This window comes from Blennius ocellaris (genome assembly GCF_963422515.1).
Source record: "Blennius ocellaris genome assembly, chromosome: 6".
Taxonomy (NCBI): Eukaryota; Metazoa; Chordata; class Actinopteri; order Blenniiformes; family Blenniidae; genus Blennius; species Blennius ocellaris.
The window spans coordinates 18,292,280-18,309,433 of NC_137655.1; the positions used below are offsets into that span (position 1 = coordinate 18,292,280).

At 44.3% G+C, this 17,154-nt stretch overlaps 1 protein-coding gene across 2 annotated transcripts in view; it reads left to right on the top strand.

Annotated features, from left to right (window-relative positions):
- Positions 1 to 241: 241 nt before the first annotated feature.
- The window catches only part of igsf3 (immunoglobulin superfamily, member 3), a 73,459-nt gene continuing 56,546 nt past the window's right edge, over positions 242 to 17,154 (top strand). Inside the window, exons 1-2 of one of the 2 annotated variants that reach the window (XM_080498442.1) lie at positions 242 to 956; positions 1,085 to 1,204. In XM_080498442.1, coding sequence (XP_080354568.1) covers positions 1,165 to 1,204 — 40 coding nt within the window. In that variant the 5' untranslated portion in view covers positions 242 to 956; positions 1,085 to 1,164. Of the gene's footprint in view, positions 1,205 to 17,154 lie in introns of both variants that reach the window. The other variant, XM_080498441.1, reaches the window with a different exon arrangement.

Genomic DNA, 17,154 nt, shown 5'->3' on the forward strand with positions numbered 1-17,154 from the left:
GGGGGGGGGGGGATTTTTTATTTATTTTTGCCATAAAGCTTGCAGACTGGGTTATCCTATTCAATCCATCAACCGCCTGCCCCAGAATTTTTAATAGAGAAATGCAAATTACGTCCTCTCCCACGGCGGCCGGCCCCACACGGCCGGGGCGTGGTTTGGGAGCAGACAACACGCCTCAAGTTTTCAAACTGACACACAAAAGTGCTTTCACAAGCAAGGGGAACGAGGAAATAACCTTGGGAGAAGGATCGCGTCTGGGACCGAAACGCAGCATTTTAATTTTTTTCTATTTCTCTCGTCCGGGGGAGCAGGAGGAGTGATCCAGCGTCTGTGCGCGGCTCTTTACAATACCGGAGAGTTCGGAGGCTTGAATTAGATGGATCAGGTGTTTTAGTGGCGCGGTTGAGGATCTAGGTGTTCCGAGTGAGAAGTGTCTTAATTGATCATTGTTGATCCATTGTGCCGGAGCACAAAGCCTCGTCTGCTTCATCTGGAGCGCCCGCCCATTGGGCTTTCTGCGGAGATTGATTATAGTCTCCGGGATTTACCGAGGAGAACAACACCGGAGCCCGCTCGGACTGGGATTTGCTCTCCCGTCTCATCTGTGCAAGGAGAGACAGGAAGAGGGGAGAAATTAACCAGGGACTTGTTTCAGTCCGACTCCGCATCAGCTGCGTCTCGATCGGGCATCCTGAAGAAACACGCGCACGAAGTGACGCCGGACTTTCACTAGTGTTTTCCACCGGAGGAGGCTGAGCGCGTGAATCGCCTCCGCAGTCTCGGATGCGTAGTAACCGGGGGAGTGGGCTGGGTCGCAGAGCCGCCTGCTGGCATACGCACACGTCGTCTGTGATAAAAAAAAAAAAAAAAAACAGATAGGTGAGGGAGAAGAGGGAGCGACACCCCGAGGCTTTGTCTCTCCCCCCTCTCTCTTTTTTTTAAGGGACGCTGGAGAGGTGAGCCGCGCACCGGCTGAGGATTTGACTCAACACAAACTCCAGTAGCGTTTTGTCTCCGGGGGTTAGTGGATACCCCCCGCCCCCCCCCCCCCTCCTTCACCTCCATCCCTCCCTCTCTGATCCAGGACCAGCCGCCGGCCACCCCGTCGGACCCGTGCAGACGTCTACCGGGGAGACTGGAAGTGAATCTGCGGAGCGACACACAATGGCAACCGGTGCGCTCCTCCTCGCCTGCGCGCTGCTCGGTAAGTCGCTCGAGATGAGGAACGAGCTCGCATCTCTTGTGCGATTCCTCGATCGATGTGGAGACTTGATCATGTGGAGCAACATCCGCCGGTTTGCCTGTCACGGCACACCTGTGTGCGGCGTGAGAATCTAGATCCGGGAGAGCAACTACCAGTCATCGTGAGTCAGGTGGAAGTCGACTACGTCTATAATCACTGCAATAATACCAGCTGTGCGCGCGCGTGAGTTTAGACGTGTGTGTGCGTGCGTGCGTGCGTGCGTGCGTGCGTGCGTGCGTGCGTGTGTGTGTGTGTGCGTGTGTGTGTGTGTGTGTGTGTGTGCGCGCGCGCGCGCGCTGATCTAGGTTAATGTGATATTTGGACTTCAGTCACAGATTAACCCTATGCAGTCTCACCCATTGCCCCCCCCCTCTTTGTGAGAACGTTTGATTACAACCTGCCTACACACACACACAGACACACACACACCACCCTCTGATAGATATGAAGTCACCATGTGGGTGTGATGACACCTATTCATTGAGTCATACCATCACACTTTTGTCAATCTGTATTTTACTGGATTTCACTGACTGGTACAAGTTTGGACACACACACACACACACACACACACACACACACACACGGGCACAAACAATGCTGACACACACATATAGCAGGCTACATACAGCAGGTCCTGCCTGTGAACTGTCCCAAACAAACACCAGATGGCTTTTCTCTTCCTGGATGGGGTGGCCTGTCAGCACTGCTGGGGGACAGAGGAGGAGGAGGAGGAGGAGGAGGAGGAGGAGGAGGAGGAGGAGGAGGAGGAGGAGGTGGTAGTAGAGGGGGGAGTGGGAGTCAGCCCACTGGAGGCCCCCACTTGGCCTGGAGGATCAGCAGCCTGCGCCTTGCTTCACATCTCTTGGCACATCACAAGTCCCTTTCGCTGGGATGCAAGCTGTAAACAAGTAAACGGGAGATGTGTTGCTTCTCGCGCAGCCCTTCAGTCCGAGCTCGTTCATAATACAGGCTGGATGAGGGAGATCTCACATTACATAATCGAGAATCAACGCGGGCTGTGTTGAGGTGGTGAACGTTTCAGGTGTTGGGAGAGGACGGAGGATGTGTTTTTAATGTTGAAGACCGCTTGTGTGGTAGAAGTTCATTTTCCAGCCCACTTCTGCTGTTTTTGCCAGAATTGTTGAGGATTTATTTTCTGAGGTGTCGTACGATGTCAAAGACATTTCCCAAAATAAAATCAGCTGAATAACGAGAACAAATTGTGACAATCTTGTTTAAAAGATTTTTTTTTTTTTTATGAAATAGTTTCTAATTTGCTGAGTCTAGCTACTGGAATGTGAATATTTCCTTGAGTCCTTGAGTGTTGTGAACAATGTCTGTGGGGACTGAACTGTAAGTCACACGGAAGAAAATATTACATTAAGCTGTGGCAACGTGTGACGAGAGATTTTCCTATACTTCTCCATCACTGACAAAACCATGGCTTCACTGAGCGCATAAACTGATTTCTTTTGTACAGTATCAGCAATCGGGACGTATCAAGACAACGACACATAAACACCAGATTGAATTATATGAACATATGTAAAATGATACAATAGGATCCAATAGGATCGTGTAAGAATGTTTGGTACTTTCATTTTTGAAAAAAACATTTCTTTGGCCATCTTAACATTTAAGCCCTTGGTTTGACATCAGCGCCTGTAAACCATATTGATTCTTTTTTTTTTTAATACATTCATTACTTTCAGTGGTGAAATCATCATTGGAAAACTCAAGATGATGTTTCAAAATATGTTCCACTACAGTCGTGAGGATTAAAAAAAAAAAAAGAATTATTAATGAAGCATCACAGGATTAATGCATTTATTGGCGTATTATTTATCTATTACCTACCAGGCATGTACAAGCATCTGTGTTTTAGTGTGTGTGTGTTTGTGTGTGTGTGTGTGTGTGTGTGTGTGATCAGCTGTGTGATTTATTTGCCATGTGTCAGCCAAATGCACAAGTTTGCAAAAAAAAAGAAAAGAAAGAAAGGTGGATGACAGCTGTGTTAGATGAAGACTGTATCAGTCATTCTGAAACCCAGAGGTGCCACTTACACAATGTTTTTGCAGACAAATCTGATATCGGGGTTATTTACGCTGCTGAGTTTGCAACCCCCGGTGCAAGTGAGGTGCGCATGCATGTGTTTTTATTTGTGGCAGCCGGGGTATATGATGTAAAGCATATAAAAAGATGCGCCTGAAGGAATGACTGTTTATTAGCTTTACAAGCAGGATGCCTTCCCTCTCCCCCACAGAGAGTGAGAAAGATGTCATGCTTCTGGTGTGGTGTAACAGCGTGTGCTTTCGTTTGGGGTGCGCTTTCTGTTTGGTGCGAGAGTATGTTTTGAACGGGGCGCCAGCATCAAGCATCCCAGACGTCTCAGTTTATATAACTAAATTGAAAGTGTAATATGTGTGAGGCTTGCTAGTTTAAGTGTGAAATGCCTCACTGGTTTCCACTTACTGGGCTGACAGGAGAGCGGCCAGCGGTCACCTGGGTTCTGATGAGCTGCCACCGCTGCTGCTTATCAACTGGTCTGAGAGCAGAGTAAGAATATCCTAACTCGTATTTGATTTCATATATAAATCGATATATATATATATATATATATCTTGATTAGCTCTGCCAGCTGGTAAACCAGTCTGAACATGTTACGAATAGATTTGTGCAGGCCTCTGTCAAGCTGTTGCTCATGGTAATAATGAGGGGGGAGAGAGATTCATCATTTTTTTTATTTTTATTTTTTCATGGTGGAGGTTAACACTTTGGCCACTTTGATGGAATATTACTCGCCACAGGATGGACGTTCGTGTCGAGGTGAATGCTTTCGCTTCATAGCAATTAGCTGTACGGTTGCAGTCCTGGCTGGCCAGCACACTTTCTGTTCAGAGTGTACATGTTCTCCCTGCGCTTTCTAAACGCGTGCACGAGGATGACTTGCTCGTGGCACTGAATGTGAGCTTGATCGTCTGTATTTGACCTGACTTGACTTCGCCCATAGTCCAGCCCCGGACCCTCGGTTTGAGGAAGCAGTATAGAAGATGAATGGATTGAATATAACTTGTATAGGCGTATTGCATAACTCTGAATTACATTAACAACATATTTTCATCATCTAATTATCAATAATTGCAAAACCTACTCAATGCGTCATACATCTTGGCTCATTTGCTCTAAATAGGGAGAAATTCATAATATTTAACCATTAATTAGTCTTCTAATCCTCGACATCAGTGATGCATATACAACGTAATTTGATCCCAAGATGGCCGGAGCAGTAATTAATCTTTAAATAATACAAACTCTAAATTCCCTGAGTATGAATACATTCGGAGAAGGTATCGATGTATTAGATTATCTTTTCACAAAACCATTAAAAACCTGACCATTGTTTTGAGATATTGTTTTTCAATGGTTTCTATTGTGAGATATCTTCCATTTGATGTTCATCATTATTGCTTTGAATTTTGTTGCAACAACAAAAAAAAAAACCCCAATGACTTAACTTTGTGCCTTATTTGACAAATCTGCTGAAAGATCCAAAATCCTCTCTGCTGCAGAGTCTCTCCTCAGAGTAATTCTGGAAAAAGCCTGTCACTTCTTAAGAATCTCACATCCGGCAGTCTTTAGCATGCTTGTTTTTGATGAATTCACCCTCATCGTCTGGCTTTAATGTTAATGCTGCTTGGCTCGGAATATGGTAGCGATCATCACCGCTGCTTTATTGAGCTCTCTCACATGGGAAACTTTGTGTTCTGCTTCTGGTGTCAGTGGGATGTTATGTCTGCTACTCTCACTGGGGGGGGGGGGGGGGGGGGGGGGGGGGGGAGTGCTTGCCAGTTAACACATTGGGAACAGGAAGAACTGAAGTGACTCGAAATGGCAGGGACTTGTTGGCCGTGATTTCCATATTCATGTAATAAGCAGTTTTTGTGTTGGTGTAATTTGCTTTTTCATGTTGAAAAACAATTCTACATAATAAAGTTATTTCATCGTTTTGCACCTTCCCCCCTCAATGTACTGGTTGTATTTTAACTGGAGCACAAAGTGACAGTTGGAAATTACATTTTTCCACGTTTGTATTCATTTTCCTGTTTTTCTTTTATTGTTAATGTGCAGTAAGTTTGCAGGAATAAAAAGTCGAGACGTTTTGTCAAACACTGTATTGTAAATCACGAGTCGGCTCAGAACGAAGGTAAATTTCTAAAGCGGGTGATGGGTGGTCTCTTTTAATTCAAGGAAGCAAAATTGGCTGTAATGAGCCCTGTGTGCGGCCAAAGTTTCTTTTTTCCCCTTTTAGTAATTTCCCTCTTTTCCTCAGATATTTGATGCTATTTTTGATCACTTGTCCATGAGTCAGAGGAGACACTGAAACAATAGCCTGTTATCTTGGCTCATTATAGTGGTATTGATTGAAAAGAGAAAAGTTTTAAGTAGTTGCAGCCTCACTATCAAACTTTATGCTTATCAGCGGACAGAGTATGAAGCCGGTCTTTCATGATTGGGCCAATCAGAGAACATGAAGGTACTTAAAAGCTCGTGTTTTTTCTTTTTTTCTTCTTCTTTTTTATTTAGGCATAACGAATGTGAAGATTTTTGTTCTCCCGTCTTTACGGTGTCACTTCCAGCCACTCGAGCGCAGATTTGATTGTCCATGTGATGCAGTGACAAATGGAGCAATGCTTGAAGTGGTTTTAGTTTGAACAATCTCATTCCAGACAAACTGATTAAGATGTGCAAATTTCGTAATGTCAAGCTCGTTTTGTAATGAACACAGACAGAAAATTGGAAATCTGACTCATGTAGGCATTTGCATAGAATTGGAGGTGTTTACAGTAGAACACACGGCTTTAACATCGGCAGCCGCAGCAGCAGCCCACTCAGTCTGCCAGGCCGCCTCGTGTGACCCTACAATTATCATTTGTTTCAAGTAACATCAGTCGATGTATAAAAAGATATCAAACTTGGGATGAAAGTCATTTCGTGATGAACATGAAAGCTTACTGAGCTTGTTTATTGCTTTTTACAACACATTTTCACATTCTCTAATAATTTGTTGTCCAGTGTGACCCGAAGCAGAACTTGGCCTTCGATGCCAAGCCCAAGATTTCCGATCTATGCATTTTGAGTTTCCTGTTTGTGCTTCATGTCTTCTTTTCTGTTTTTGGTGGGGGTTTTTTATGCTGCGTTGCAGCGCTACTACAACATTGTTGTGAAATATACAGACTTGTCAACACTTTGCGGTGGACAGATCTATTTCTTGATGCCTTTCTACGTCGACGTTAAAAAAAACTTTTGTGAACGAAAACCTTTTTTTCATCTCCATTTGGATGGGATCTTATGTCCTTGTCAGGTTGAGGATATTTGTGTGTTGGTCGCTGTAGAACATGGAACAATGTTAACGAGGCGGCGTGTCCAACCCGATGATGATCTTGTGATGTTCCCACCACCAATTCTAACTGTTGTTTACCACATTTTAAAAAATAAATACACATGACTCGTAATTGTCACTGACAAGTGGTCGGAGGTGATTCAGGCATTCCAAAATTTGTCGGGATTCAAAGTTTGCGAGGTCACTCTCTGATGCCCACCCTGCCTCTCCTCTTTCCCAAACACCAAGACAGCTGAGTCCCCACCCAAACATTACACAGATTACAGCCTGTGTGTGGTCAAGGCTCTTGCTGAGCACCTTGAATCCGCTGCTCCCGCACTGGGAATGTTTCTCGCGTGTGTTTCAGCCCCAGCTGACGCAGGAGAGCGTTCCGTCTAGACAGCGAGACGGCATGGAATAACTCGCTGTCTGACTGTTTGTATAGCTGCGTCCATGTGGTATGGAAATGTTTTTTTGCGCGTATGGATGTGCACGTTTTTGCTATTTGCTCGTCATTATTCTTGCCTGTTGTTGTCATCAGAATCAGAGGGCTTGCCTCCCTCTGGTTGGGGGAAATACAGGCTGATGCAGCTGTCTCACTGCCGCACGGTTTGCTCCCCTTGTTATTTTCGGTGCCCGCTATACTCTTGTTCTTGTACGCTTGCTTGTTTGCATCATAAGCACCAGACCCATGTCTTTGTGTATACCCATGACAAGAAGTCTTTTGTACTATTGTTTTTTTTTCATACCATAACATCGTTGACTCAACTGACAAAAAACAAAACAAAACAAAAGACAAACAAACAATGGAAGTGAAGAAATGAGACTGTCAGCTTGGCTATCATCCACCAACTGTGTGGTAAGTTTCCACTAAATATTCAATAAAGTTGGGGTGTACAACGAAAACACGAGCCACTCGTGGGTCAGCGTCACGACTGCGGTCGTCACAGATCAATGGGACAAGACGAAGCGTGTGCGGATTTCGCCGGTGTGGGCATGTTTTTGTGCTCGTGGAATTTCTTACATCAGGTGTACCCCGAGGGAAGCCAAACACTGGTTAGTGTCTACTACCCACAGGCCAAGTAATTTCCCTGTAATACAGACTTCACAGTCTGCTACTGAAACTCGCACCCAACTACCACAGCAGTTTCTCTGCAGCCTCGCTGGCATCTGTTTTTGGACTTCTTCCTCTCTGTGTGTGTCCTCTTGAAGGTGGAAAGTTGAAAAATAAAACTTTCCATTGGCGCCCTCAGAAGATATCAAGGAAAGTTTGAGGATGAATTTAAATGGAAAAGCTGAAGTTAGTTTTGTGTAATCATTGTTCTTCTCGTGTAAAGTGTCAAGTTTTTTTTTTTTTTTTTTTCTGTTTTAAATGATGAGCCTCCCCTGTGACCCAGATCTGTGCTGTAGACTCTCTCCGGTTCAGACGGGGATATGAGTGACTGAAGAGAAACAATGTTCTTGAGGGAGACTTCCTGCCTGCCACAGTGAATCAGTAAAGTGGCTGGAATGGAGACAGAGCACAGGCAGCATCTGCTTTGTTTCAGTTTTTTGTTGTTTTTTTTTAACTCCTCTGCAGCACCCCTGGTAAACTGTCAGGAGTCTCCCACACTGCCACTCTTTGCAACAATGCCAAAAAGCCACCCCACCTCAGATCGTATCTCCCCTTTTGTGATGCCATCCAAGAAGCCACCCTCCAGACATTCAGTCTAAACCCTTTTTTTTTCAGGGTTCTTGTGGCCTGATTTGCATGTATCTCTGCCTTGCCTCACTCACACACTCAAAAAGGTACTCCAACAGCCTCCTCCTCCTCCTCCTCCAGAGTGGCCTCTGACATCCCTCCCCCACTCTTTGCCAAACAATACGATGCCCGGCCCACCTCCTCTTCAAAGAGCCCTAATTAGAAGCTGCCTTCCAGGGTGATCCAAACCAGATATTCCCATCTTCCTCACAGTGTTTACGGAAATATCCGTTTTTATTGGTCACCTTTTACTAGCAAAATCCCATAAAAACAACCCCCCCCCCACACACACACTCCCCCAATTCTCCCTTCCAGGCTTCTTTTTTCTTTTTTTGCCAGTCTATGTTGGGAATCATGATGACGGGCTGGTGCGAGGCCTCCACTTCACTCCTCCACACATGTACCACGAGCACCCACGGTGCTATGAGCTGCTGTCCTTCCGCAGAGCTCCTCTCCCTTGCTCCCCGCTTGATCCTCCACCCGAGCGGATCCCACGCTGGTGGGATGCACACCAGGCGCTGTAACTATGGCGACCGCTCCCGGCTTGCGCACTGCCGCCGCGCAGTCGGTGACACATGCTCGGCTGGCGTGCACGTCCAAGGATGCATATGTGCACGTGATTATATGTCTCCGTGTTCGTATTCTTTCCATTTAAAAAAAAATACACTTGTCAGATAGTGACCAAGTGCATACTCGTTTTGCATTTATGTTGTGTTAACATACTTTTTTTTTTATCTTGGCTCACACGTAAAAACCAAAGAGGTGTATATTTGTGTGTCTAATTGCTTATGCATAAATGCATAAATTTACAAGAGCCTTTTGACTGCCTGAGAGGCAAAATGACTGACAATGGCAGAGAAAAAATCTGTTTGAAGTAGACTAATTAATAGTTAATTAGTTTCCTCTCCGATCTGCGGCTTAATGTGAAAAGTGTGAACTGATAGCAAGTTGCCAGCCATACAAAAGAAAAAAAAAATACCCACTGTACATAAAGTAGATACAGCTGTCAGGCTTAATTGTACACAAATGCGAGATGGATAATGACCGAAGATAGCTGACTGTGTTTATTGCATCACTTTCTTTTTACAACAATCAACGCAAGCGTTCCGCGCGTTGCTGGAACATTTTTTTATGACGGGATATAATGTGATGAGCTTTATGGCAGTTTTTTTCATTGTTGATGTTTTCTTTTTTGTCTCTTCGGTGGTGTGGGGAGTAAATTGAAGACCACTGTGCTTTGTCATTCAGACAGGGTGGGGGATGGATGTGTGTGTGTGTGTGTGTGTGGGGGGGGGGGGGGGTAGGATGTTTATGGCTGGGGGTTGGGAAGCCGGGTTAGTGGGGTAGCAGGTGTCCACACAGAGTTAATGGATTTGGGAGGGGTGTAGATGGAGGCACTCAATATATTGGAGGTGGGTTTGTGTTTGTGCGGACACTGTTATGAATTTTAGAAATGGTCCTCCTTTGTCTGTCGTTCTGACTTTTTTTGGTGCCATATTTTCTATATTTTTACAGATGTCTGATTTTTATCACTAATGTAAATATGCCCATGTAGCAAACATGGCCATACTTGCACTTCTGCTCATCCCAGTGGACGCGAAACAAAGTCCTCCGCCATGCTGTGGATGTTTACTCGGCTCTCAAGGACCAAGACTACACAATTCAGGAGTTTAATGTCCAGTTACATAATATCAAGCAGTTCATTTTTCACTTTAGTCTTTGGACAGAGGCTCGAGTGGCAAAAGAGGCAGTTTTATAACTGTCTCATGATCTTTTTCTTACTGTATGAATTATTTAGTCACACTATATGGTTTGTAAGAAAGTACCTCACGCAATTTCTAGGTTTTAATTAGATTTACATGTAAGGATGTTGCTCTGAAAGTGCCGTACGTGACCATGTTGAAATGGCCGTCTTGAAAGCAGCACAGACTCTCCTTGTGGACTGTTGTTCTACTGCTGCAAAGCAAAACAGTCTCATTCATGCAATTATTTTCTTGGAAACTTCCAAGGTAATTGCATTCACTCTCCCTAACCTTCAAGATGAGTGATGTGATGATAAAGCAACATGTGGCATTTTATAGATTCTTCCTCTTCGAAGATGAGCAAAAGGAATACAATTGATGTTTTGTTGGTTTAAACCCCCCCCCCCAAAAAAACAAAACAAAAACATTTGATTTAAATTGTCTATTGAGTGTTATTTACAAAGATCAAAAGATTGATTGTGTGCAGATTCCCCACTTCAGATGCGGAAATAACAAAAACTCTTCTCTATTGTGGTCCAACAGGAAGGCGAAACAGCTGAGGGTGTGGGAGGGAGGATGAAGAGGCAGCTGTTCTCGGAGTAGGATAGATTATGATTCTGCTCTATGTTGTTGACTCGATCCACTAACACTACAACCATGGAAAGTGGGAAGGAGGAAAAATATGAATCAGCCCACTTAAAAAAAAAAAAAAAAAAAAAAAAAAATCACTTTACAGCTCAGCATGTGAAGCCCATACACTTAATTACAATTACAGTGTGGCGGCCACTCACACCTCCAGCATCACATCAACGCAGAAGTATGAATTAACTTTAACCCCCCCACCCCTCTCCATTGTCTCCATCCTGCCTCGCCAGCTGTTGTGAGCAGCAACGCAGGTGGGGTCATGACTGTTATAGCCCAGGGGGGCTCATAAATTAGAAGTAGTTAGCATAGTGAGAGCAGAGGACAACATGACCCAGGTGATTCAAAACAGGAGCCGGAGTTCAGGGAGAATTTGAGACATGAGCAAATTCACCATCCAGGGAGCAACTACAAACATCACACATGTATGAGGGCTATAAACATGACGCATTGCAATGGAGTTGAGAGAGGGTTTTTTTTTTTTTTTTTTTTTTAACTGTTCATTGCAACAGTGAAGGGAGCACATGAGTGAATCCATCTGTGAAAATGAGTGCTTGCAAAGCAGGGCCAAAGACGGATACCACTGGATTCTCACACAACTACTTTTACCCTGGAAAGCCAGTATTTTAGATAAAATCACACATTTATTCGGTTCAATTTAGAAAAGGCAGAGATGTTTTTCATGCTTGTATTGTAGCCTGTTATTGTGCAAGAGTGTTTGGATTCGAGCAACATAAAGGCTGCCTGATAGCTTCCCACTGACTTCCTTGAGACTTGAAATCTAAAACATTTATCCCATCAGTTTATTTAGAATCACCGTCTTTACCATTTTGTTAAGGAATGCTGCCAGTGATCTTGGCATGGCATGCAGGCCTTGAACTGATAGCCAGACTAAGTTCATCAGTAACAAATCTATTTTTTGACTGGAACCACTTATTTCCTGTACTCTTGTGATCACTTTGAGGTTGCCAAGCACGCACTTCAGAAAGTTATTGCTCACAGCCCCAAAAAAAAAGAAAAGCAAAAAACATTTTTTAGAGGTGCTTTTAGATGGATCTCCCTGGCCATTTTTCTGTAGCCTTGTGTTTATCACATTCACTTCAGAGAACTAAAAAGGGCAAAAAAGGCCCAGCTATTTCCCTAAAATGTCAAACCGCTTCTCATAAAAACTAGCTCTTGTCTCAAGTTTGAAAGAAATTTACATGGGAGCTCTTTGTACTCCGGTCGGGGATGAACGGGGGGCATAAATTTGCAGTACATTCATGCACTATACATGCATGTGTCTGTTTCATTATGTGTGATCTGCTTTTTTGCCCGCGGGCTGTGTTTCTTCTCATCTAAGCTTTTGAGAAGCATCGTGTCAGGGAGTCCTCCTCGATGCTGCTGGCTCACAGAAGCTCCCTCAGCAGCATTTGTCACTGAATGTTACAGTACTCGTCTTGTAATCATCTCATATGTACTCTGTCCTCCTCGCTGTGATTAGTGCTGCGTGGGCGTAATGGGCAGTTGTAACTGTTTGTCAGCTGACGGAGCGACCAGCCGGTCAGTCAAACCGGCCTCGTATGGGATGCACAACATTCGGACTCTGTTTTGCACTTCATTTCGCCACGTCAGACACGGGGCCAACACCTGTTTCTCATTGGACAAAGCTTCCAGTAACCCAAATAGTCTTCCCGAAAGTCAGTTGGCACTTTGTTCAGCACTGGAGGCTTAAGTCTCCTCTGTTTGTCTTTTTCAAACATCCCATTGAATGAATTAGGCTGCCGGTATGGAGTTTGTCGAAGATTCAGGAGCTGGGGGAAAAAAAAAAAAGGGTCAGAGGTGGTTAATGACAGCCCCGCTACACTGATTTCTACATTGTGACGCGGGCGATGATTATCACTGCGGGGAGGACGAGGACTGGAAAAGGAGCGAGAGGATGAGGACTGAATTGCAATGTTTGACGCTGTCTAGAGCCCCTCTTATAGCCGCTACGGCGAGAGAGCTGTGGGAAACAAGTGTGGGGATTCTCATCAGTCCATTACATGGTTTCCATTAGAGTGTCATGATTACTCGGTGCCGTGCACAAAGAGTGAGAAGCCAAACATTCACTTTCTTGCTCAAGGACAATGTGAGAGGTTTAACTCTCTCAAAGCACAACACTTTGTGATAACTCGCTTCAGTGTGGCGACAAACTGAGTTGCCATGTCAAAACGGATAAAGCATTACCAAAAGCCAACCCTTGTTTTGCAAGGCCGCAGTATAATGGAGCACATGATGGTTTATTTCACTGCACAATAAAATAAAAAGGAAAACGGACACCGTGTGTCTTGTAACACGGTCGGATGTTAATTTTCTCTGTCACAAGAAAATCCCTCCTTTTCTGCTTTTTCATCTTTCTCCCACCCGTTTTCCCTCATCTTGGAATCTCTCTGTCTCGTTCACACTCCTGCTTTCTCTGGTAATGATGTTAACGGGGTCAAATGCTTTCGGGGGCCTAGAGGGAAAAAGACTCAGAGTGATTTTGGAGAATGGCTAACCAGTGCTGAGAAGTGTACTCTGATGTTCTTCATCTCTCTCCCAGGTTTACTTCTCTCTGCAGCACATATGTGCAGCACATAAGTCGGTGGCATGCTTATGTATTCACTTAGCGACATGCATTTTTGCACATAGCAAAGTGTTCATCACCTTGTGTTGAGCTCCCGGGTGGAAGATGTAATTTTCTCCTCAGCTCCCCCCCCCTGCCTCATCACCAGCGTGATCTTCTGCTTTCCTGTTGGCCACATTTTTTGTCTTTGAATCTTCACAAGTTGCCAGAACCAGTGGTTGAGTCTAAACCTCCATTAATGATGAAGGGCACCCATTACTTGTGTTACTTCATGTTATGTCATTAGCATATTCATATGGCTTATATTTCATTGGCAAGAATTGCCATTTTTACTGCACTTTCTCCTCAATTCTACAGGGTAGATTTTGCTTGAAAGCTTTAAGGTTCGGGGCTACCTTTCAATCATACCATTAAGAGTTGGCAATAGCTCAATAACTTTCAATCAAAGCTGTTCTGTCATTTGGGTGGGTGTGTGTGTGTGTGTGTGTGTGTGTATGTGTGTGTGTGTGTAGGATTAGAAACTAAATGCAAAGAGGTGATGGACAGCTCGGATGTCTAGATTGGTACATCTCTGGATTGCTGTGATTGTCCTCTACTTTACTTACACCCCACATGTATTTTATTATACACCTTCCGAGGTGTGTAATTATAACGTGTCATAGAAGAGTGATGATTTGAGGGTGAGGCATGAATACGAGTGGCCTCACTGCTGTTTCCACTGAGAATAAGACACTGGCCACAAATGATTGGATTAGTGTTTAGCCCCCTCCCCTCCACTTAGCTTAATCCTCTTTGCAGATTTGTGTGTGTGTGTGTGTGTGTGTGTGTGTGTGTGTGTGTGTGTGTGTGTGTGTGTGTGTGTGTGTGTGTGTGTGTGTGTGTGTGTGTGTGTGTGTGTGTGTGTGTGTGTGTGTGTGTGTGTGTGTGTGTGTGTGTGTGTGTGTGTGTGTGTGTGTGTGTGTGTGTGTGTGTGTGTGTGTGTTTGCTTTTTATGCTCCAACCGATAAAACACAAGGTCAGTTTGTTCACAGTCGTCAGACATGAGACCCGTTTCCTGCATCCACTGAGGAGTTGTGTGGGAAGTGACTGGAAGCTCTGATAACAGAGGAGATGCAGAAGTTAAAAACCACTGAGTGTTTGTGTTTTGGGGGGTGGGGGTGTAGCAAGACATCTCTGCTTTGCAAAGATGGAGATGAGCTTTATTAATAGAAAATCTGAGACTTTTTCAGTAAATATGGGCACTTGGAGTTCCAGCCATTGCAACGAGAGGTGAAAAATTGTGGGAGTTTTTGGGCACAGGATTAATGTGGAAAGATGGTGAAATGGAGCGATCGGTTGAGGGTCTGCAGGGTTTGGTATGTCATTGTCATCCTTTCTAAACAGCCTGCAGAGCGATGGGCACTTTGAAGTTCCACAGAGCCGCTTAAATCCTGTCTGAAAAGACGCAGAGAACCGCGAGGCTCTGAGAGGAGACAGGAATATAGAGAAAGAGAAGGAAAGACTGGAGGGCAGGACGGAGGGGAGGATTGATGATGGGTGAAACATGGTGGAAGGCAGTGAGAGTAATCAGAAGTAAGGAGGCTTGTTTCAGGCGGATGACAGGAGACAGGCAAGCAGAGGAAAGCTTTTAGTGCACCAACACAGTATGAGTAGTATGAGTTTTTTTTAGGGAGGGCTGTATGAGTAATATGTTTCCAGCAGTTCTAGATGAGAAGCTGCAACATGAGACGCGGTGATGCAGCGGTACAGCTTTGAGCTGATCTGAGTTGGATGTGGGTAGACTGGGCGCCGCCAGATTAGCACACTGACATCACAGTGAGGAAAAATAGAAAAGTCAGGTATTAGTCAGTATTGACGGCCCCTTCTCTCACTTCCTGTATTGTATACTATGCTCCGGCAGAGTTTGCTCGCTCTTCTCACTATAGATTTTTTTGTCAGGTTCGGTTTTTATATTTGGGGTGTTTGGTGTTTCTTCACCTTGGAAGTTTTTCTTGTGTTTAACAGACTTTTCAAATGTAAGTGCCAACTATGTGGCAAGTTATGGCTTTCAGATTACTATGCTACAACACTTTTTCCTTTCAAGGTGATGCATCAGTAACCCAACTGGCCAAGTGGGTGCACAGACCGGCCATTGATTCAGCGGAGTGTCTCTCAAAAATGTATATACACAGAGATGAAAATGTGGATGGCTGCCCGATGTACTATAATTTGAAAAGAGACGCAACTTAAATACAGGCTCAGTTTATTGATATTAATCAGCCTCCTGTGCATATCTTTACTCAAAGATATCCATTTTCGATGTTTCACTCAAGGTTGTGGGGTGCGAGAGTCAACCAATCTCACTATAGGGGACAGCTGGGGCGCACCCAGATCAGGTTGCCACGCCATCACTGGGCAAACACAAAGGGTCACACCAACTCTCATTCACACCTGGGGCCAATGTACAGACGCCAGTCAACCTGGAGGTTTTTGACAATACATGCAGGCAACCAAAATAATCAGGAAATCGTGTGAAGAAAATATTGGTATTTACGGCATTATTAAACGTACACTGGAAACACTTATATAAAGCTGTTTGTAGTTCCGGAGGGATATAACTTACAGGTTGCTTTGACATTTCAGTGAGCTAACTTTGATTAAAAACAATATTATCACACGAATATCTAATGATGTTCCTCGAGAAGGATGAGACATCTGGTGTGCAGATAATCGCGCCTCTCGACCAAAGAAACAAAGTTGCCCTTTCCTCAAGGACAAGGTTAAGAAATGTAAAATTTCTGCAGTTATTATGATATAAATGATGTCCTGATTAGTCCTTTGGGGTTCTTCTGAAGAAGAAAAATTATTACTTTAATCAGTTTTCACTTTGAATTCAGTCACAGTGGCATATCAAAGCAAGTTTGCATACTAATTATTACATTTGCAAAGTTGCACATTTGAGTGAGACGAAGTGTAAAGATTTTATTTCTTCATGATGGGACCGTGTCTCTGAAACCTGAGATATAAGGAAGGAGTGCAGGCAAATTATTTTGGCAGATGGATGCTTATTTGCACGTGCGGTGCACAGCTAAATAACGACGGGCTTTTCCTGCTATTGTTCTGTTTCGCGGCGTCGGTGAGCACAAGCTGCTGAAAGGGTCCACGCTTCTCCACAAGATAACCTTTTATCGTAAAATGCACGTACAGGACCCGCGCATGCTCTCGCATGGACACACATACACCGTCTTAAATGGACCAACACTAATAATAGTGAATGAAAGGAGGGTGTAGTGGAAGTGTGAGGGAGAAAGTTACTATGAGAGGAGCAAAGATGTTCAAGTTAAAAAAGCTGTTCCGGTGAATTATTAATGCCAAGCATTGTGCTTGCGGACACAGCCTCTCACAGACTTACACACACAAAAACACACACACACACTCACACAGCTGCGGTCCCCAGTTGCCTGTGCAGACAGGAAATAGTGTGCTTGTCACTCTGTCTGGATTTGGGGTGTGTAAATGCTCAGTTGTCTCGATCCCCAATGAGAGGGATGTTTGTAGTTGTTCCCTTGAATTGTGAATGTATGATGTGTGCGCTTGCAGATTTGTGTATGTGTGTGCGTGCATATGGAAGGAGACTGAGGTAAGATCCACATGTGCTGCAAGTCTAAATATAGGCTACAAAGAATAGAAATAATCACTCTTCACTTGGGCTTTTATGCTACAATCCGCTTGCAGTTTTTCGCAGCGCTGAGTACGTATTGTTTATGGTTCAGTTCTTTCCTTTCAAAGTTGAATTATGCCTCTGAAAAAAGGGTGTTTTCAAGTTTATTCCTCACA